We start from the raw sequence: 20,388 nt of genomic DNA on the forward strand, positions 1-20,388 counted from the left end.
GTGTCGCAGGGATACAGGGCATGTCCCAGGGATCTGTGGGGTGTCCCAGCGGTCTGTGGGGTGTCCCAGGGATCTATGGGGTGTCCCAGTGCTCTGTGGGGGGTCCCAGTGCTCTGTGGGGTGTCCCAGTGATCTATGGGGTGTCCCAGGGATCTGTGAGGTGTCCCAGTGATCTATGGGGTGTCCCAGGGATCTGTGGGGTGTCCCAGTGATCTATGGGGTGTCCCAGTGATCCGTGGGGTGTCCCAGTGCTCTGTGGGGTGTCCCAGTGATCTATGGGGTGTCCCAGGGATCTGTGGGGTGTCGCAGGGATACAGGGCATGTCCCAGCGGTCTGTGGGGTGTCCCAGGGATCTATGGGGTGTCCCAGTGCTCTCTGGGGGGTCCCAGTGCTCTGTGGGGTGTCCCAGGGGCCGTGGGGGGATCGGGGGGCCCTGGGGCAGGTCGGGGTCCCCGCTGGGGCTCACAGGCAGCGGTCACAGGCGGTCGGCGGCGCCTCCTCCTCGCCCACGGTCTCCGTGTTCACCGAGGTGGTCTCGCTGCCCGGGAGGCTGGCTGGGGTGGGGGCACGGCTCAGCACGGGGGGCCCGGGGTGCCCGGCCCTGGGGGGCTTGGGGTGCCCAGCTCGGGGGATTTGGGGATGCCTGAACATGGGAATTTGGGGTACTCGGCTCAGGGGGTTGGGGTGTCCGACCCTGGGGAATCTGGGGTGCCCAGCCCCAGGGGATTTGCAATGTCTGGGTTCAGGGAATTTGGGGTACCCAGCCCTGGGGAATCTGGGGTACCCAGCCCCAGGGACCTAGGGTACCTGGCCCCGGGGGATTTGGGGTGCCCAGCCCAAGGGGATTTGGGGTGCCCGGCTCAGGGGATTGGGGTGCCTGGGTTCAGGGAATTTGGGGTACCCAGCCTCAGGGCATTTGGGGTGCTCAGCCCCAGGGGATTTGCAATGTCTGGGTTCAGGGAGTTGGGGTATCCAACCCTGGGGCATTTAGGGTACTCAAGCCCGGGGAATTTGGGGTGCCCTGGTCTGGGTTCAGGGAATTTGGTGTGTCTGGGTTCAGGGAGTTTGGGGTGCCCGACCCCAGGGGATTTCTGGTGTCTGAGTTCAGGGAATTTGGGGGTGCCCAGTCCAGGGAATTCAGGGTGCTCTGGTCTAGGTTCAGAAAATTTGAGGTGTCTGTGTTCAGGGAATTTGGGGTGCCCAAGTCTGGAGGATTTGGGATGTCTGGGCTCAGGGAATTTGGGACGTCTGGGCTCAGGGGATTTGAGGTCTGGGGGATTTGGGATGTCCGGGCTCAGGGAATTTGAGTTCTGGAGAATTTGGGATGTCTGGGCTCAGGGAATTTGAGGTCTGGGGGATTTGGGATGTCTGGGCTCAGGGGATTTGGGATGTCTGGGCTCAGGGAATTTGGGGTCTGGGGGATTTGGGATGTCTGGGCTCAGGGAATTTGAGGTCTGGGGGATTTGGGATGTCTGGGCTCAGGGGATTTGGGATGTCTGGGCTCAGGGAATTTGGGGTCTGGGGGATTTGGGATGTCTGGGCTCAGGGAATTTGGGATGTCTGGGCTCAGGGAATTTGAGGTCTGGGGGATTTGGGATGTCTGGGCTCAGGGAATTTGGGGTCTGGGGGATTTGGGATGTCTGGGCTCAGGGAATTTGGGATGTCTGGGCTCAGGGAATTTGGGGTCTGGGGGATTTGGGATGTCTGGGCTCAGGGAATTTGGGATGTCTGGGCTCAGGGGATTTGAGGTCTGGGGGATTTGGGGTGCCTGGGGGTACCGTGGGTGTCGGTGGAGTGACTGGTGTGGCGCAGCCACTTCAGCCGCGGCTTCCGCTTCCCCATCAGGTCCTCAGCGGTCAGGCCTGTGGGAGAGGAGGGTCACAGAGCTTTGGGGGGCTCAGGATTTGATTGGGGGCCCCCATAACCGCCCCCCAGCCCCACTCACGGTGCTTCTCGTGCTCCCCATCTTCCTCATCCCCCTCCAGCTCGGCCTGGGTGATCCAGTCCATGTAACCCCGCAGATCCTCCTCCAGCTGCTGCTTCTCCCGCAGCTTCTGGAAGTCCCCACGAGCTTTGGCCTTCTCTCTCTCCTTGGAGAATTCCCTGGGGACAGGGGGGGACAGCTGTGACCCCCCAAAAACACCGAGGACACGGCCTGTGCCCCACTGCTGACCCCCAGCCCCACTGAGGGCTCCTCACCCGCTCAGCACCCCCAGCACCAGGTTGAGGACGAAGAAGGAGCCGAAGATGACGAGGCTGACGAAGTAAATCCAGGGCAGCTCGTGGCCCATGGCGTCCTGCATCTGTGGGGGCAGATTTGGGGTGATTGGAGGGGGTTTGGAGGTGATTTAGGGACCCCAAATCCCTCCTCAGGTGAGGCCAGTGACAGCCAGCAGAGAGGTCTGGGGCTCTGCCCTGGGGAGGTTTGGGGGATCAGGGATGTGCGTGAGGATTTTGGGGGGGCTCAGGGCGGCTGTGAGGGCTTGGTGGGGGGGCTCAGGGATTTATATGAGGATTTGGGGTGTTCAAGGAGGTGTTGTGAGGATTCTGGGTGGGCTCAAGGATGTGTGTGAAGATTTGGGGGGCTCAGTGATTTATGTGAGGATTTTGGGGGGCTCTCAGTGATCTGTGTGAGGATTTTGGGGGTCTCAGTAAATTGTGTGAGGATTTGGGGGCATTCAGTGATTTGTGTGAGGATTTTGGGGCACTCAGTGATCTGTGTGAGGATTTGGGGGTTCTCAGTGATTTGTGTGAGGATTTGGAGGGCTCAGTAATTTATGTGAGGATTTTGGGGCTCTCAGTGATCTGTGTGAGGATTTTGGGGAGCTGAGTAATTTGTGTGAGGATTTTGGGGCACTCAGTGATCTGTGTGAAGATTTGGGGGTTCTCAGTGATTTATGTGAGGATTTTGGGGTGCTCAGGGCTCTCACCCAGTAGAGCACATCAGTCCAGCCCTCCATGGTGATGAACTGGGTTTGGGAGGGCTCAGTGATTTGTGTGAGGATTTTGGGGGTCTCACTGATCTGTATGAGGACTTTGGGGCACTCAGTAATTTGTGTAAGGATTTTGGGGCACTCAGTGATTTGTGTGAAGATTTTGGGGCACTCAGTGATCTGTGTGAGGATTTTGGGGGTTCTCAGTGATCTGTGTGAGGATTTTGGGGAGCTGAGTAATTTGTGTGAGGATTCTGGGGCTCTCAGTGATCTGTGTGAGGATCTCGGGGCTCTCAATGATTTTTGGGAGGATTTTGGGGATCTCAGTGATTTATGTGAGGATTTTGGGGAGCTGAGTAATTTGTGTGAGGATTTTGGGGGGCTCACTGATCTGTATGAGGACTTCGGGGCACTCAGTAATTTGTGTAAGGATTTTGGGGCACTCAGTGATTTGTGTGAAGATTTTGGGGCACTCAGTGATCTGTGTGAGGATTCTGGGGGGCTCAGTGATTTATGTGAGGATTTGGGGGGGCTCAGTGATTTGTGTGAGGATTTGGGGGGCTCAGTGACCTGTATGAGGACTTTGGGGCACTTAGTAATTTGTGTGAGGATTTTGGGGGCACTCAGTAATTTGTGTGAGGATTTTGGGGCTCTCACTGATCTGTGTGAGGACTTTGGAGCTCTCAGTGATCTGTGTGAGGATTTTGGGGGTCTCGCTGATCTGTGTGAGGATTTTGGGGCTCTCAGTGATCTGTGTGAGGATTTTGGGGGTCTCACTGATCTGTGTGAGGATTTTGGGGCTCTCACTGATCTGTATGAGGATTTTGGAGCTCTCAGTGACCTGTGTGAGGATTTTGGGGCTCTCAGTGATCTGTGTGAGGATTTTGGGGCTCTCAGTGACCTGTGTGAGGATTTTGGGGCTCTCAGTGATCTGTGTGAGGATTTTGGGGCTCTCACTGATCTGTGTGAGGATTTTGGGGCTCTCACTGATCTGTATGAGGATTCTGGGGGTCTCACTGATCTGTATGAGGATTCTGGGGGTCTCAGGGCTCTCACCCAGTAGAGCACATCGGTCCAGCCCTCCATGGTGATGCACTGGAACACGGTGAGCATGGCGAAGAAGAAGTTGTCGAAGTTGGTGATGCCGCCGTTGGGGCCCTCCCAGCGCCCGCGGCACTCGGTGTTGTTCTGCAGGCAGGCGCGGCCGTGCCCCGAGAAGGCGCAGGGAGAGGGATCATCCTCCGACTCCAGGTCTGGGGACAGGGACAGCGGGCCCTGGTGACAGCTCCCGGTGGGGCGGGACCTCCCACTGCCCTCACACAGCTCCCGAACCCACTGCTGCTGCTGCTGCTGCTTGTCCCACTGACAGCGCCGGGCTCTGAGGGTGATTCCTGACCCTGCGGACAATTCCTGTCCCCTCTGAGAATCCTCATCCCTGCTGACAATTCCTGTCCCTGCTGATAATTCCTGTCCCTGGTGACAATTGTCCCCTGCTGATATCCCTGGTGATGACTCCTGTCCCTGGTGGCAATTCCTGTCCCTGGTGACAATTCCTGTCCCTGCTGATAATTCCTGTCCCCAGTGACAATTCCTGTCCCCTGCTGATATCCCTGGTGACAATTCCTGTCCCCTGCTGACAATTCCTGTCCCTTGCTGAATCCCTGGTGACAATTCCTGTCCCCTCTGACAATTCTTGTCCGCAGTAACAATCCCTGTCCCCTCTGGCAATTCCTGTTCCCTGCTGACAATTCCCATCCCTGCTGACAATTCCTGTCCCCTGCTGACAATTCCTGTCCCTTGCTGAATCCCTGGTGACAATTCTTGTCCCCTGGTGACAATTCCTGTCCCCTTCTGATATCCCTGGTGACCACTCCTGTCCCCTGCTGACAATTCCTGTCCCTGATATCCCTGGTGATGACTCTTGTCCCCTACTGACAACTCCTGTTCCCTCTGACAATTCCTGTCCCTGCTGATATCCCTATTCCTCTGACAATTCCTGTCCCTGCTGATATCCCTATTCCTCTGACAATTCCTGTCCCTGCTGACAATTCCTGTCCCTGGTGACAATCCCTGTCCCCTTCTGATATCCCTGGTGACCACTCCTGTCCCTACTGACAATTCCTGTCCGCTCTGAGAATCCCTGTCCCTGGTGACAATTCCTGTCTCCGGTGACAATTCCAATCCCTACTGACAATTCCTGTCCCCTTTGACAATTCTTGTCCCTGGTGACAATCCCTGTCTCTTGCTGACAATTCCCATCCCTGGTGACAATCCCTGTCCCCTGCTGACAATTCTTGTCCCTTGCTGAATCCCTGGTGACAATTCCTGTTGACAATTCCTGCCCCTGCTGATATCCCTATTCCTCTGACAATTCCTGTTCCTGGTGACAATCTCTGCCCCTGCTGATATCCCTGTCCCCAAGCTCCTCTCTGACCTGCACTAACTCAGCTGCTGTCCCCACTCTTGTCCCTCCTGGCTGCTCACAACCCTGACACTGCTGTCCCAAAGGCCTTGTGGATGTGCTGGGAGCCCCAAAACCCTGCTGGGGTGTCCTGGGGTGATTCTCAGAGAATTCAGGGGGGTCTCAGTGTGTTGAAGGGCCCCAAAATCCTGCTGGGGTGTCCTCAGGGTGGGTCTCAGTGTGTTAAGGAACCTCAAAACCTTGCTGGGGTTGTCCTGGAGGTATACTCAGGGAATTTAGGGGGGGGGGTCTCTGTGTTAAAGAGCCCCAAAACCCTGCTGGGTGTCCCTGGGGGATCCTCAGTGCTGGGGGGTCTCAGCAGTTTTAGGATTTTAGGTCTCCCTGGGGGATCCTGGTCCCTGAGAGCACTGAGGGACTCCTGGGGTGGGAATCCCTGACTCTGGGGGTGTCCCAGGGCTGGGGGGCTACACGGGGTGACCCCCCTGTTCCTACCAGAGCCGATGAAGAAGCAGGTCTTGTGCATGCGGCCGATGAAGAGCTCGAGGCCGATGATGGCGTAGATGATGATGACGAAGAGCACGAGCAGCGCGATGTGCAGCAGCGGCACCATCGCCTTCATGATGGAGTTGAGCACGATGTGGAGGCCTGGGGGCACGGAGAGGAGGTTGGCAGGAGGCTGGGGGAGACCCCAAACCCCCCGTTTTCCCCTCGGGGTCTCACTGGGGACGCCGGAGACGAGGCGCAGCGGGCGCAGCACGCGGAAGGCGCGCAGGGCCTTGACGTCGAAGCCGCCCGGCTTCCCGCTCATGTGGTGAGCGTCACCTGGTTTGTGGGACACCTGCTCCAGGATCACGCTGAACAGCCTGGGAGGGTGAGAGATGGTCTGATATCCCTCATCTGCCTCACAGCCATCGGTCTGACATCCCTTATCTGCCTCACAACAACCATCGGTCTGACATCCCTTATCTGCCTCACAACCATCGGTCTGACATCCCTTATCTGCCTCACAACAACCATCGGTCTGATATCCCTTATCTGCCCCACGACCATCAGTCTGACATCCCTTATCTGCCTCACGACCATTGGTCTGACATCCCTTATCTGCCTCACAACCATCAGTCTGACATCCCTTATCTGCCCCACGACCATCAGTCTGACATCCCTTATCTGCCTCACGACCATTGGTCTGACATCCCTCATCTGCCTCACAACCCTAACTCTAACCCTCCTCCCTTTCTCTTTTCTCTCTGTCCTTTATTTCCTTTCAAATCCTATCACATTTGCTGTTGGCACTCGATAAAAGTGCATTTATTTTGATAAATACTGAAATCCCCTCTGTGCTGTTTTTGCACTCTGAGATCAATTAACGAACCATCACGACCCCCACTTGCATCAGCAGATCGTGACAGGGGGACACCAGGGGGAGGTCACACAGCTCTGTCCCCCCCTCCCCTGGCTGTCCCCGTGTCCCCCAGCGGGCTCCTCACCCCACGATGACGATGACAAAGTCCAGCAGGTTCCAGCCGTTGCGGATGTAGGCGCTGGGGTGCAGCACCAGCCCGTAGGCGATGATCTTCAGGAACGTCTCCACCGTGAAGATGATGAGGAACACGTACTCCACCTGCTCCTGGAGGTGGGGAGGGGGCCACGGCGGGCAGGGGGTCAGCACTCACTGCTCCAGGGGCACACGGGGTCACCCAGTGTCCCCTTCCCCTTTAGGGATACCCCCGTTCCCTGGCACCGTGACCTCTTTTCCAGAAGGGCATTTCAGGACAGCTCTGTCCCCTTATCCCCTTCCCTGGGGATCAGGGACATTTGAGGACCCTCACTGACCCCTCCACCCCTTCCAGCATCCCCTGAGGATGTTTGGGGATCCCCTCCCAGCACCCCCTTTCTCCTAAGGAATGAGACAGGGATTATTTGTCCCTTTTTGGGGACACTTGGGAACCCTCTTGCATCCCCTTCTTTTTGGGGACAAGGACACTCAGGACCCCCCTCAGCCCCTCACACCTCCCCAGTGTCCCCCTCCGGGTACAAAGGACACTTTGGGACCTGCCCTGCCCCTGCTTTGCCCATGCACAAGTGACAGGGACATTTGGGGACACCCCTGACACCAGCCCAGAGAGTCCCATTCCTTTGGGGGGGCTCAAAGGATAGAGACATTTGGGGTGTCCTGCCCCAGTGTCACCTCCCTCCGGGTGACAAGGGACATTTGGGCCCCCTCAGCCCCCTCCCAGTGTCCCCTTTGTGGGTGACTGGGGCGGCTCAGCCGGGATTAAACCCCCCCTGGCCCCCCCCGGTGCCAGTAAAGCGGATTAAAGCAGCAGCACAGGCGTGTGCCAGGGGACACGTGTGACACAGGGACACCCCCGGGTCCCCACAGCCCCCGGTGCCACCCTCTGGCACCCCCAGACCCCCCCAAGTGTCCAGGGTGGGGTTCCCAGTGCTCTCCCAGCACCCAGCTGGGACCAGTGAAGGTCCTGGCAGGGTGAGGGGCTCCCCTCGTTCCTGAGGGGTCTGGGGGTCTCACCAGGTTGTGGTTGGAGGTGTTGGAGTCATCCTCGGGGAAGGGGATGTAGACCCCCAGGGCCACGCAGTTGGCGAAGATGGTGGCGAGGATGAGGATGTCGAAGGGCCTGGGAGGAAGGAGGGGGGAGCAGGTGTGGGGGGGAGTCCCCTGAGCCCCCTGAGCCCCCAAACCTCAAAGACCCCCACTCACTTCCATTCCAGGATGCTGATGGTGACCCCCAGACCCCCAAAAGCCCCCAGATCCCCATCCATTCTCACTCCATGATGCTGATGGTGGCTGCAGACCTCCTGACTCCCCAAACTCCCCCAAGCCCCCCGGACCCCCCAGACCTCCAAGTCCCCCACTCACTTCCACTTCACGATGCTGATGGTGTCCCCCAGATCCCCCAGACCCCGCCAGACCCTCCAAACCCCCCAAGCCCCCCCACTCACTTCCACTCCACGATGCTGATAGTGCCCCTCAGACCCCCCCCAAACCCCCTCAAGCCCCCCACTCACCCTCCACGATGCTGATGGTGACCCTCAGACCCCCAGACCCTCCAAACCCCCCCTCACTTCCACTCCACAATGCTGAAGGTGACCCCAGACCCCCCAAATCCCCCACTCACTTCCACTCCACGATGCTGATGGTGGCCCTCAGACCCCCCAAACTCCCCCAAGCCCCCTGGACCCCCCCGACCCCCAAGCCCCCCCTTCACTTCCACTCCACAATGCTGATGGTGGTCCCCAGATTCCCCCAGACTCCCCCAAGCCCCCTGGACCCCCCCGACCCCCAAGCCCCCCCTTCACTTCCACTCCACAATGCCGATGGTGAATCCAGCCCCCCCCAGACCCCACAAACTCCCCGAAGCCCCCCAAGCCCCCCCCTCACTTCCACTCGACGATGCTGATGGTGAACCCCAGACCCCCCAGACCCCCCAAACTCCCCCAAACTCCCCCAGCCCCCCTCACCCCCCCCTCACTTCCACTCGACGATGCTGATGGCCGCCCGGCGGATGGGGTTGTTGAGGCGGAGGCAGAAAAGGGCTCGGGGGGAGCGATGGACGCCCCCGGTGCCCCCCTGGCCTTTGTGTTTGGGGTGGGGGGGGCGGCGCTGCCGCTGCCCCGGGGGGGTCCCGCCCCCCGCAGCCCCCCCGGTGCCGTCGCTGGACCCCCAGCCCAGGGGCTGCCCCATGGCCTCGGCCAAGGGGGACAGATCCTTGGGGGGCCCTGGGGAGGGGAATGGGCGGTCAAGGATAGGAAAGGACCCCCCAAAACCCTTCTGGACCCTCCCAGGGGAACAGGGACCACCCCCCAACACCTCAATCCCACAGGGCAGAACTCCCTCCAAGTCCTTCTGGAACCCCCAAACTCCTCCTGTCCCCCCTCAAATCTTCCTGGACATCCCCCCAAACCCCTTCCAACCACAGCTGGACACAGAGTGACCACCCCACAATACCCACACCCCACTGAGCAGGGCTCCCCTAACCCTCCATGACACCCCCAACCCCTCCTGAAACCTTTCAAGCCCTCCTGGACACCCCCAAACCTTCCAGGACACCCCCAAACCCTTCTGAAAACCTTTCAAGCCCTCCTGGACCCCCCCAAACCTTCCAGGACACCCCCAAACCCTTCTGAAAACCTTTCAAGCCCTCCTGGACCCCCCCAAACCTTCCAGGACACCCCCAACCCCTCTTGGACCTCAAAATCTTCCTGGACCCCCCACCCTGCAAACCCTTCCAGCCCTGAGACCCCCAGACACGCAGTGACCACCCCTGAACCCCCATCCCATAGACCAGGGACCTCCCAGGAACACCCAGGGACCCCTCAGGGACCCCCCTAAACCCTCAAGGACCCCCCTTTGGATCCTCACTTTTCCCCAAGAGCCCCCCCAGACTCACCCTCTCCATTCTCCTCTGACTCTGACATGGTGGGGAGGGGGCTTGGGGGTGTTTCTGGAGGGGTGGGGGCAGCTGGGGGGAGTTTAGGGGTGCCCAGGAGGGTTTGGGGTGCCCTGGGATGGGGGTAAAAGGTGATCCAAAGGACTTTCAAAGGGATTTGTGGGGTCTGTTGGGGTTTGGGATCATGGAGGGGATGGGTTGGGGTGATCTGGGGGTCTGGGGGGTGTTTAGGGGGTCTGGGGGGTGTTTAGGGGGGCTCAGGGGGGTCTCTGGGCACCGGGGTCTCTCCAAGGCCTGCCCAGGGCTCGTCCCAGCTCGTCCCTGCCGAGGATTAACGGGGATTAACGGGGGGAGCTCAGGGGCAGCGCTGCCCACATGTCCAGGGACACGCCAGGGAGAGGTGGGGAACGGGAGAGAGGAGCTGGGGACAGGAGTGGGGACAGATCTGGGGGTTTGGGGACAGGTGTGAGGGGCTGGGGACAGGAGTGGGGACAGGTTTGGGGGTTTGGGAACAGGAGAGAGGGGTTTGGAACAGGTTTGGGGACAGGTGTGAGGGGTTTGGGGACAGGTGTGAGGGTTTAGGGATATGTGTGAGGGGTTTGGGGACAGGAGAGAGGGGTTGGGGACAGGTTTGGGGACAGGTGTGAGGGGTTGGGGACAGGTTTGGGGACAGGGGGAGAGGGGTTTGGGGACAGGGGAGAGGGGCTGGGGACAGGTGTGAGGGCTTAGGGACAGGTGTGTGAGGGTTTAGGAACAGGTGTGGGGGTTTGGGGACAGATGTGAGGGGTTGGGGGCAGGAGAGAGGGGCTGGGGACAGGTGTGAGGAGCTGGGGACAGGTATGGGGGGATTTGGGGACAGGTTTGCGGGTTTGGGGACATGTGTGAGTGGTTTGGGGACAGGAGAGAGGGGTTGGGGACAGGTTTGGGGACAGGTGTGGGGGTTTGGGGACAGATGTGAGGGGTTGGAGACAGGTGTGGGGGTTTGGGGACAGGAGAGAGGGGCTGGGGACAGGTGTGGGGGTTTAGGGACAGGTGTGTGAGGGGCTAGGGACAGGTGTGAGGAGCTGGAGACAGGTATGGGGGGATTTGGGGACAGGTGTGAGGGTTTAGGGACAGGAGAGAGGGGGGCTGGGGACAGCAGAGAGGGGTTGGAGACAGGTTTGAGGGCTTGGGGACAGGAGTGAGGGGTTTGGGGACAGGTATGGGGATTTGGGGACAGGAATGAGGGGTTGGGGACAGGTGTGGGGGGATTTGGGGACAGGTAGGAGGGGTCAGGGTCCCCCCATGTGAGGGGGGACAGGAACAGGCGTGTGCCACCACTGCTCCCCTCACATCCCACGGGTGTCACATTGTCCCCAGAGGTGCCATTTCCGAACCCTCAGACCCTACAGGTGCCACTTCCACAGAATCACGGAATTATTCAGGTCAGGAAAAACCCTCAAACGATGTTCCTTCTCCACCCCCAAGGCCACCACTAAACGTGTCCCCAGGTGCCACAGCCACACCTTTCTCCCCTCAGCTGCCCCTCACAGGTGCCATTTCCCCCATTCCCGACAAGTTCTGTTTCCTCACGGGCTCCGTCTCTCCCCTCAGACCCCACAGGTGACATTTCCTGCTCTCCCGCCCCTCACGGGCACTGTTTTTCTCTCAGACCCCACAGGTGACATTTCCTGCTCTCCCACCCCTCACGGGCACCGTTTTCCCCTCAGACACCTCCGGGGTGCCATTCCTTCCTCTCATTCCCCTCCATGGGCTGCATCCTCCATTGCTCCTTCCCCTCACATTCCCAAAAAGCTCCATCGCCTCGATCGCCCCTCACGACCCCTCACGGCCCCCGCCCGCCATTCTCCGGCCCTTCGCGCCTCTGCAATTTCCCGCCACACGCCGCCGCCTACAACTCCCGTCATGCTCCGCGCACCGCCACATACAACTCCCGTCATGCTCCGCCACCACCGCATACAATTCCCGTCATGCTCCGCCACTCCTGCCTTCAACTCCCGTCAGGCTCCTCCATCCCCGCATACAACTCCCGTCATGTCCCGCGGCTCCGCCACCGCTGCCTACAACTCCCATCGTGCCCCGCGCGCGGAGCTCCGCCCCCTTCCCCTCATGTGACGGGCGGCCTCGCGCTGGGTGCGGGAGCCCCCCAATCTCCCCAAGTCCCCCCCTCTCCCCGCCCCTCCCGCAGAATTTGGGGACCCCCCCCCGATCCCCCCAACCATGGAGGAGGTGGACAAGATCCTGATCCACTCCCTGCGCCAGGCGGGGACGTGAGTGGGGCGGGATTTGGGTGGGGGGAGCGGGGATTGGGGGGCTTCGGGACGGGGGATCTGGAGGGTGGGGGAGCCTGGGGGGGTCTCCGGGGGGCACTAAGGGATTTGGGGAGTCTGAGAGGGCAGAGGGACACCCCCATGGCGGTTTGGGGTGGGGGGGGTCAATGGGAGAACCCCGAGGAGTTCGGGTGGGGGTCCCTGGGCAGGTTGTGAGGGTCCCTGGGGAGATTGTGGGGGTCCCTGGGGAGGTTGTGGGGGTCCCTGGGGAGATTGTGGGGGTCCCTGGGGAGGTTGTGGGGGTCCCTGGGCAGGTTGGGGGGTGGGGGTCCCTGGGGGAACACCCTGAGCGAGTTGTGGGGCCTGACTGGAAAATTGGGGGTCCCTGAGAACTTTTGTAGGGGGAATTTTGAAGGAGATATTTGGGGGACACGAGTAGTTTTTGGGAAGATTGAAGATGGGGGTGACCCCTTGGCTGGGGAGGGTCACCCTGAGAGTTTGGGGGGTCCTGTGCCCCACAGGGAGGGGGCTGTCAGGGTTTGGGGGTGTTTGGGGGGTCCCCACGGCCGTGCCCCACAGAGAGGGGGCTGTCGGGGTTTGGGGGTTCCTGTGCCCCACAGGGAGGGGGCTGTCAGGGTTTGGGGGTGTTTGGGGGGGTTCCCAGGGCCGTGCCCCACAGGGAGGGGGCTGTCAGGGTTTGGGGGGTCCCCGCAGGGAGGGGGCTGTCAGGGTTTGGGGGTGTTTGGGGGGTCCCCACGGCCGTGCCCTGCAGGGAGGGGGCTGTCAGGGTTTGGGGGTCCCCACGGCCGTGCTGTCCCCCCAGGGCGGTGCCCCCCGAGGTGCAGAGCGTGCGGGACCTGACCCCCGAGCTGGTGGTGGAGGCGGCCGTGCGCTGCCTCCGGGCCGTGCGCCCCGCGCTGGGCGCCCCCCTGAGCCCCCTGCTGCCCCCCGGCATCTCCGCCCGCTTCCGCCTCGCCTCCGACCTGGCCGCGGCCTGCCAGGTACCCCAAACACCCCCAAACACCCCAGAAATGCTGAATTTTGGAGGATTTTAGGTGAAGATTTGGGGATTTTAGTTGGAAATTTGGGGGTTTTGGGTGAGAATTTGGGGATTTTACAAAAAAAAAAAATTGTGGGTTTTAGGTGAAAATTTGTGGTTTTATGAGAAAATTTGGGATTTTTACACAGAAATTTGGGGGTTTCAGGCCAATATTTGGGGTGTTACTTGTTAGCGCAGATTTGGGTGGCTTCCAGGGCTTTTTTTGGGGAAAAAATAGTGATTTTAGACAAAATTTTAAGAGGTTTCAGGAGATTTGAGGGTTTTGAGGGGTTTTAGGAAAAAAATGTGGAGGGGAACCCCCTCTCTCTCCTGAGGAGCAGCGATTTGTGGTACCAAACCTCGATACCCCCCAAAACCCACCAAATCCTCAAAGTGGGGGGGACCCCAAAACTTTTGGGGTATCCTCAATGGTTCTCCTTCCCACAGGAGCTGGGATTTGGGGGTGACGTGGGCTACCAGACCTTCCTGTACAGCTCCGAGCACGACACCCGGCGCCTGCTGCTCTTCCTGGTGGAGAAACTGCCACGAGACGAGGGCGAGCGCGGGGCTGAACCCCCCGGTACCCACCTGGGGGGTCTTATGGGATTTTGGGGAGCCTCAGGGGAGATTTTTAAAGTCCTGACCCCCTCGTTGTCCCCTCTGCAGGGAAATCAGGGGCGCTGCTCCGAGCTATTGGAGCCCAGATCCGGGAGCAGCTGGGGGTCCCCTGGGTGCCCCCCGTGTGCCGCACGCCCCGACTGCAGCGGCTGCAGGTGAATGGGGGGCTCTGACACCCCCTGAGCTGGGGGAGCCTCCCCTCTTCATTTGGGAGAGCAATTTAACCCATTAATTAATTGTTTTTAGGGCACAAGTCACCTCCAGCCTTTCAGTACCTGTCCCCTGGTGTTGCCCCAAAGTGGGGGATCCCCAGGTAAGAGCTGGGGGGGATTTGGGGTGTTGAGGGATCATTGTTGCCCCAAATTTGGGGACCTCCATGTGAAATTTGGGGGTGTCACCCTAAGGGTTTGGGCTGTGGGAGTGCTGTGCCTCACAGGAAAGGGGTGTCAGGATTTTGGGGGGTGTCAGGATTTTTGGGAGGGGGGGATGATTTGGGGGTCTCCATGGTAATACCAGGGGGGTTTGGAGACTCCTTGTTTTAGGGGGGGGTTTCTCCTCACTCCCCGCTGTCCCCACAGAGCTGCAGGAGTATTTTGGGGGCACTGCCCCCCCAGTGCCAGCACAGCCCCCCCTTTCCTCGCAGACCCCCCCAGCCCTGCTGGAGACCCACACGGCCCAGCTGAGCGCCCGCCACGACTGGGAGGCCGAGTGGGGGGGCCCCGGCCTGGCCTCCCGCCTGCCCCCACAGGTGAGACCCCCGGGGCTTGGGGGGGGCTCCCTAGGTCCCCTTTCTCTCACTCCCAGGAGTTTGAGGGAGGGGTCCACTCTGTGGTAGGAGGAGGTTGTTTTGGGGGCTGTTTTGGGGTTTGCCTGAGAGGGTTGTTGAGATTTTTGGGGGCTGTTTTGGGGTTTGCCTGGGAGGCTGTTTTGAGGATCACCTGGGAGGGCTGTTGGGATTTTTTGGGGCTGTTTTGGGGTTTGCCTGGGAGGCTGTTTTGGGGATCACCTGGGAGGGCTGTTGGGATTTTTTGGGGCTGTTTTGTGGACCGTCTGGGTGGGCTGTTGGGATTATTTTGGGGGTCCCTACAGGTCTGACCCCCCATTTCTCATCCCCCAGGAGTACCTGGAGCGGAAGCGGCTCCGGGCGCGGCTCCGGGCACTGGAGCCCCTGCGCCAGGCGTGTCCCCCCCACCCCCAGGGACCCTCCCCGGGGCCCCCCCTGGACCCTGCCTGGCTCCAGGAGGCTTTTGGGGCTGGGGGCACCGGGGGGTCCCTGCCAAAGGGGTCCCGCTTCACCCGCACCCAGCACCTCACCCACCAACAGGTGAGGGGCTGCAGTACAGGGGGTGGATTGGGGGGTGTTCTTGGGGGGCTGGGGGTTGGTTTTGGGGGTCTTTGGGTTGTTTTGGAGGGGCTGGGGGTTGTTTTGGAGAGGCTGTAGGAGCTGGGGTTTGTTTTTGGGGGGTTGTGGGTTGTTCTGTAATGAGTTGGGGGTTGGTTTTGGGGGGTCTGGGGGTTGTTTGGGGGGGGCTGGGTTTGGTTTTAGGGTGTTGGGAGCCTGTTGGAGGGCTGAATGTTGTTTTGGGGACACTGGAGGTTGGATTTAGGGGACTGGGGGTTGTTTAGGGGGGGCTGGAGGTTGGGTTTGGGGGGCTGTGGGTTGTTTTTGGGGGGGGTGGGTGTTGTTTTGTAATGAGTTGGGGGTCGTCTTGGGGGGCTGGGGGTTGGTTTTGGACTTTTGGGGGCTCACTAGAGGGGTGAACGTTGTTTTGGCCCTACTGGAGGTTGGATTTGGGGGGCTGGGGGTCGGTTTGGCCCCTCCTCAGGCTCTGGGGTCTCATCCCCAGGACCCCCAAGTGCTGATGCAGCAGATGCAGGCGGCTGCTGAGACCCTGCAGCCCCCCAGGGGCCCCGAGGAGGTGAGAGGGGGGCGTTGGTCACTCTGGGCCCCCCCTGATGGCTCTGAGTGGTCACTTTGGAGCCCACCAATGGCTCTGGGTGGTCACTCTGGGCCCCTCATGGCCAAATGTCCCCCCCAGGACCCCGGGTCACGCCAGGCCAGCGAAGAGGCTGCGCTGGAGGAGACCCTGGCCCGGCTGGAGGCTGAAATCGAGGGGTGCCGGGGGGAGATCCGCGCGGCCCAGCTCAGCCTCACTCAGGTGGGTGCTGGGGAGGGGTCTGGCGGGGTTTTGGGGTGCCCTGACTGACCCCCTGTGCCCATGCAGGGTGGCTGGCGGGCACAGAAGGGTTTTGGGGTGGCCTGATGATCCCTCCATGCCCAGGCAGAGGTGCAGGGGGGCTCTAGGAGGGCACAGGGGGGTTTTGGGGTGGCCTGATGATCCCCCCCATTCCTTGGCAGAGGTGCAGGGGGAGCTCTGAGGGGGCACAGGAAATTTTGGGGTACCCTGACTGACCCTCCATGCCCATGCAAGGGGGCTGAGGGGCTCTGGGGGATTTTGGGGTGCCCTGACTGACCTGCCATGTCCATTCAGGGGGGCTCTGGGGAGGCACAAGGGGGTTTTGGGGTGCTCTGACTGACCCTCCATGCACAGACAGAGGTGCAGGGGGTCTCTAGGGGGGCACAGGGAGCTTTGGGGTACCCTGATGAGCCCCCTCACCATGCCCAGGTGGAGGCCGAGGTGCGGCAGGGCCAGGGGGCTCTGGGGGGGACACTGGGGGGTTTTAGGGGACACTGGGGGGTTTTGGGGTGCCCTGATGATCCCCCCTACCATGCTCAGGCAGAGGCTGAGGTGCGTCAGGGCCGGGGGGCTCTGGGGGGCCGTGAGGACGCCCTGAGGGTCAAGGCCAGGGCGGTGGAGCTGCTCCCGGACGCTCAGAACAACATGGCCAAACTGCAGGTGAGGGGCTGGGGGGGCTGGGGGGTGGAATTTGGGGGTCCCAGCAGATGTGGGGAGGGGCTGGGGGGGTGGTTTGGGGTATAGGATGGTCCCAGTGGGGGGCAGGTGAAGGAGGGGGGTTTGGGAGTGCTTGCAAGGCAGTTTTGGGGGGTCAGTCCAGGGGGCTTGGGCGTTCAGGGGGCAGTTTTGGGGGGTCAGCAGTGGGGGGACAGTGTGGGGGGTGTCAGTTTGGGGGGACAGGTCAGGGGGCTTGGGCAGTTTGGGGGTGTCAGTGGTTTGGGGGGTTCAGTGGTATGAGGGGTCAGTCTGGGGGGTCAGCAGTTTGGGGTTGGGGGTATCAGGAGTTTGGGGGGCAGTCCAGAGGGCGTGGGCAGTTTGGGGGGCATTCCAGGGGTGTCAGCAGTCTGGAGGGGTCAGTCTGGGGGGATCAGCAGTTTGGGGGGGTCAGCCTGGGGGGCTCAGTGGTTTGGGAGGGGTCAGTCTAGGGGTGTCAGCAGTTCAGGGGGTTCATTTTGGGGGTCTCAGCAGTTTGGGGGGTCATTCTGGGGGTCTCAGTGGTTTGGGGGTGCATTCCAGGCTGTCTCAGCAGTCTGGGGGGCTCAGCAGTTTGGGGGGTCAGTCTTGGGGGGCTCAGCAGTCTGGGGAGGGTCAGTCTAGGGGTCTCAGTGGTTTGGGGTGCATTCCAAGGGGGCTCAGCAGTTTGGGGGAGGGTCAGTCTGGGGGTCTCAGCAGATTGGGGGTGCATTCCAAGGGGTCTCAGCAGTTTGGGGGGTCAGTCTGGGGAGGATCAGTCTGGGGGTCTCAGCAGTTTGGGGGGGGTCAGTTTGAGGAGATCAGCAGTCTGGGGGGGTCAGTCTGGGGGTCTCAGGAGTTTGGGGATGCATTCCAGGGAGGGGTCAGTCTGGGGGGCTCAGCAGTTCAGGGGGGTCATTTTGGGGGTCTCAGCAGTTTGGGGGGCTCAGTCCGGGGGGCTCAGCAGTTCAGGGGGGTCAGTCTGGGGGGCTCAGCAGCTTGGGGGGCTCAGTCCGGGGGGCTCAGCAGTTCAGGGGGGTCAGTCTGGGGGGCTCAGCAGCTTGGGGGGCTCAGTCCGGGGGGCTCAGCAGTTCAGGGGGGTCAGTCCGGGGGTCTCAGCAGTTCAGGGTGGTCATTTTGGGGGTCTCAGCAGTTCAGGGGGGTCAGTCCGGGGGGCTCAGCAGTTCAGGGGGGTCAGTCTGGGGGGCTCAGCAGTTTGGGGGGTTCAGTCCAGGGGGCTCAGCAGTTCAGGGTGGTCATTTTGGGGGGCTCAGCAGTTTGGGGGGGGTCAGTTTGAGGAGATCAGCAGTCTGGGGGGTCAGTCTGGGGGTCTCAGGAGTTTGGGGATGCATTCCAGGGAGGGGTCAGTCTGGGGGGCTCAGCAGTTCAGGGGGTCATTTTGGGGGTCCCAGCGGTTCAGGGGGGTCAGTCCGAGGGGCTCAGCAGTTCAGGGGGGTCAGTCTGGGGGGCTCAGCAGTTCAGGGGGGTCAGTCCAGGGGGCTCAGCAGTTCAGGGGGGTCATTTTGGGGGTCTCAGCAGTTTGGGGGGCTCAGTCCGGGGGGCTCAGCAGTTCAGGACGGTCATTTTGGGGGGCTCAGCAGTTCAGGGGGCTCAGCCCGAGGGGCTCAGCAGTTCAGGACGGTCATTTTGGGGGTCTCAGCAGTTCAGGGGGGTCAGTCCGGGGGTCTCAGCAGTTCAGGGGGCTCAGCCCGAGGGGCTCAGCAGTTCAGGACGGTCATTTTGGGGGTCTCAGCAGTTCAGGGGGGTCAGTCTGGAGGGCTCAGCAGTCTGGGGGGGCTCAGTCCAGGGGTCTCAGCAGTCCAGGGGGCTCAGCCCGGGGGGCTCAGCAGTTCAGGGGCCCCGGCCCTGCCCACAGCTGGTGGTGGAGTCCAGCAGCCGCCGCATCGTCAGCCTGGCCGGGCAGTGGGAGCGGCACCGCGGGCCCCTCCTGGCCGAGTACCGGCAGCTCCGCGCCCTGCGCGACTCCGCTCAGGTAACGGGGCCCTTCCCAGGGGGTCTGGGGTCTCAGGGGTCAGGAATTGCCTTTCCAGGAGGTGTGGGGTGCCCATGTTCTCAAATGGGGGTTGTGGGGCTCCTTCCCTGTGAGTTTGGGGGGTCTTGGGTTCTTCCCCGGTGGATTTGGGGTCCCCAGGTGCTTCCCTGGTCTATTCATGAGGCCCCAGATAATTTTGGGGGGTCACCAGGTCCTTTCCTGATGGGTTTTGGGGTCTCAGGGGGTCGGGAATTGCATTTTCAGAAGGTTTGGGGTGCCCATGTTCTCAAATGGGGGTTGTGGGGTTCCTTCCCTGTGAGTTTGGGGGGTCTTGGGTTCTTCCCGGTGGATTTGGGGTCCCCAGGTGCTTCCCTGGTCTATTCATGAGGCCCCAGATAATTTTGGGGGGTCACCAGGTCCTTTCCTGATGGGTTTGGGGTCTCAGGGGGTCGGGAATTGCATTTTCAGCAGGTTTGGGGTGCCCATGTTCTCAAATGGGGGTTGTGGGGCTCCTTCCCTGTGAGTTTGGGGCGTTTTGGGTTCTTCCCCAGTGGATTTGGAGATCTCCAAGTCCCTCCCTGGTTGGTTTTGGGGTCCCTGAGGCCTCTGAAGTCCCTTTGTAGTGGGTTTGGGGTGCTCAGAATCCCCAAAATAGGGTTTGGGTCTTCCCAGGGTCCCTTCCCATGGGTTTGGGGGTAGATTCTGGGATCCCTGAAGCCTCTGAGGTCTCAGGAGGTTTGGGATGCCCGGTTTTCCCCAAAAGTGGGGTGCCTGCAGCCCATTTCCTGTGGGTTTGGGGGTCCCCAGGTCTCTGTGGCAGATTTTAGGGTTCCTCAGGGTTTTGGGGTCCCTGCAATCCATTCTCTGTGGGCTCTGGGGTCCCCAGATCTTTCCCTTGTCTGTTTTGGTCTCCCCTTCCTGATGGTTTTGATGCCCTACTGGTGATTCTGGGGTCTCCAGTTTCTCTTTCTGGTTGGGTCTGGGGGTTCCCTGTCCCCCCTGGACTGGTGGTGACTTTGGGGACCCCCCTGTGTTCCCCCCTCAGCGAGAGTCGTCGCGGCGCCTGGCGGAGACACGGGCGCTGCTCCAGCGCAGCCGCGCGGCCGCCGAGGAGGCGCGGAGGAAAGAGAGCCTGCACGCCCAGCTGGTGGGGCTGGGGGCACTGGGGGGACACTGGGGGGGCCTTTGAGGTGTTTAGGGGGTCTCAGGGGTCACTGGGAGGGCCCTTGAGGTGTTTTGGGGGGTCTCAGGGGTCACTGGGGAGGTTTGGGGGGTCACTGAGAGGCACCTTGAGGTGTTAGTGGGTCTCAGGGGTCACTGGGGGGGCCCTTGAGGTGTTTGGGGGTCTCAAGGATCATTGGGGGGGGCTTGAGGTGTTCTGGGGGGGGCTCAGGGGTCACCAGAGAGGTTTGGGGGGTCACTGGGGGGGCCCTTGAGGTGTTTGGGGGTCTCAGGGATCACTGCGGGGGGGGCTTGAGGTGTTTTGGGGGGCTCAGGGATCACTGGGGAGGTTTGGGGAGTCACTGGGAGGGATCTTGAGATGCTTGAGGAGGCTCAGGGGAGTTTGGGAGTGACTGGGAGGGCACTGGGGGGGCCCTTGAGGTGTTTGGGGGTCTCAGGGGTCACTGGGGAGGGCCTTGAGGTGTTTGGGGGTCTCAGGGGTCACTGGGGAGGGCCTTGAGGTGTTTTGGGGGGGATTCAGGGGTCACCGGAGAGGTTTAGGGGGTCACTGGGGGGGCCTTGAGGTGTTTGGGGGGCTCAGGGGTCACTGGGGGGGCCTTGAGGTGTTTTGGGGGGGATTCAGGGGTCACCGGAGAGGTTTAGGGGGTCACTG

The 20,388-nt window shown here is 61.1% G+C and overlaps 2 protein-coding genes across 2 annotated transcripts in view; one reads left to right on the forward strand and one right to left on the reverse strand.

Annotated features, from left to right (window-relative positions):
• The window catches only part of CACNA1F (calcium voltage-gated channel subunit alpha1 F), a gene marked incomplete at both ends in the record, with an annotated part of 29,120 nt that extends 19,328 nt beyond the window's left edge, over positions 1-9,792 (reverse strand). Inside the window, 11 exons of the mRNA XM_083881295.1 lie at positions 467-554; positions 1,779-1,862; positions 1,946-2,103; positions 2,200-2,303; positions 3,990-4,186; positions 5,848-6,000; positions 6,076-6,218; positions 6,843-6,982; positions 7,886-7,991; positions 8,847-9,093; positions 9,765-9,792. Of these exons, the coding sequence (XP_083737421.1) occupies positions 467-554; positions 1,779-1,862; positions 1,946-2,103; positions 2,200-2,303; positions 3,990-4,186; positions 5,848-6,000; positions 6,076-6,218; positions 6,843-6,982; positions 7,886-7,991; positions 8,847-9,093; positions 9,765-9,792 (1,448 nt within the window). The remainder of the gene's footprint in view (positions 1-466; positions 555-1,778; positions 1,863-1,945; positions 2,104-2,199; positions 2,304-3,989; positions 4,187-5,847; positions 6,001-6,075; positions 6,219-6,842; positions 6,983-7,885; positions 7,992-8,846; positions 9,094-9,764) is intronic.
• A 2,086-nt stretch (positions 9,793-11,878) lies between these two features.
• CCDC22 (CCC complex scaffolding subunit CCDC22) lies at positions 11,879-18,987 on the forward strand. Its single transcript, XM_083881423.1, has 11 exons — positions 11,879-12,034; positions 12,858-13,035; positions 13,521-13,653; positions 13,740-13,846; positions 13,938-14,004; positions 14,270-14,439; positions 14,809-15,015; positions 15,539-15,610; positions 15,731-15,850; positions 16,430-16,549; positions 18,438-18,987. The coding sequence occupies exons 1-11, from the start codon at positions 11,985-11,987 to the stop codon at positions 18,939-18,941; spliced, it is 1,728 nt and encodes a 575-aa protein (XP_083737549.1). The 5' UTR covers positions 11,879-11,984; the 3' UTR covers positions 18,942-18,987.
• Positions 18,988-20,388: the final 1,401 nt, after the last annotated feature.

The sequence above is a fragment of the Zosterops lateralis genome, assembly GCF_965231275.1.
Source record: "Zosterops lateralis genome assembly, chromosome: 33".
Lineage (NCBI taxonomy): Eukaryota > Metazoa > Chordata > Aves > Passeriformes > Zosteropidae > Zosterops > Zosterops lateralis.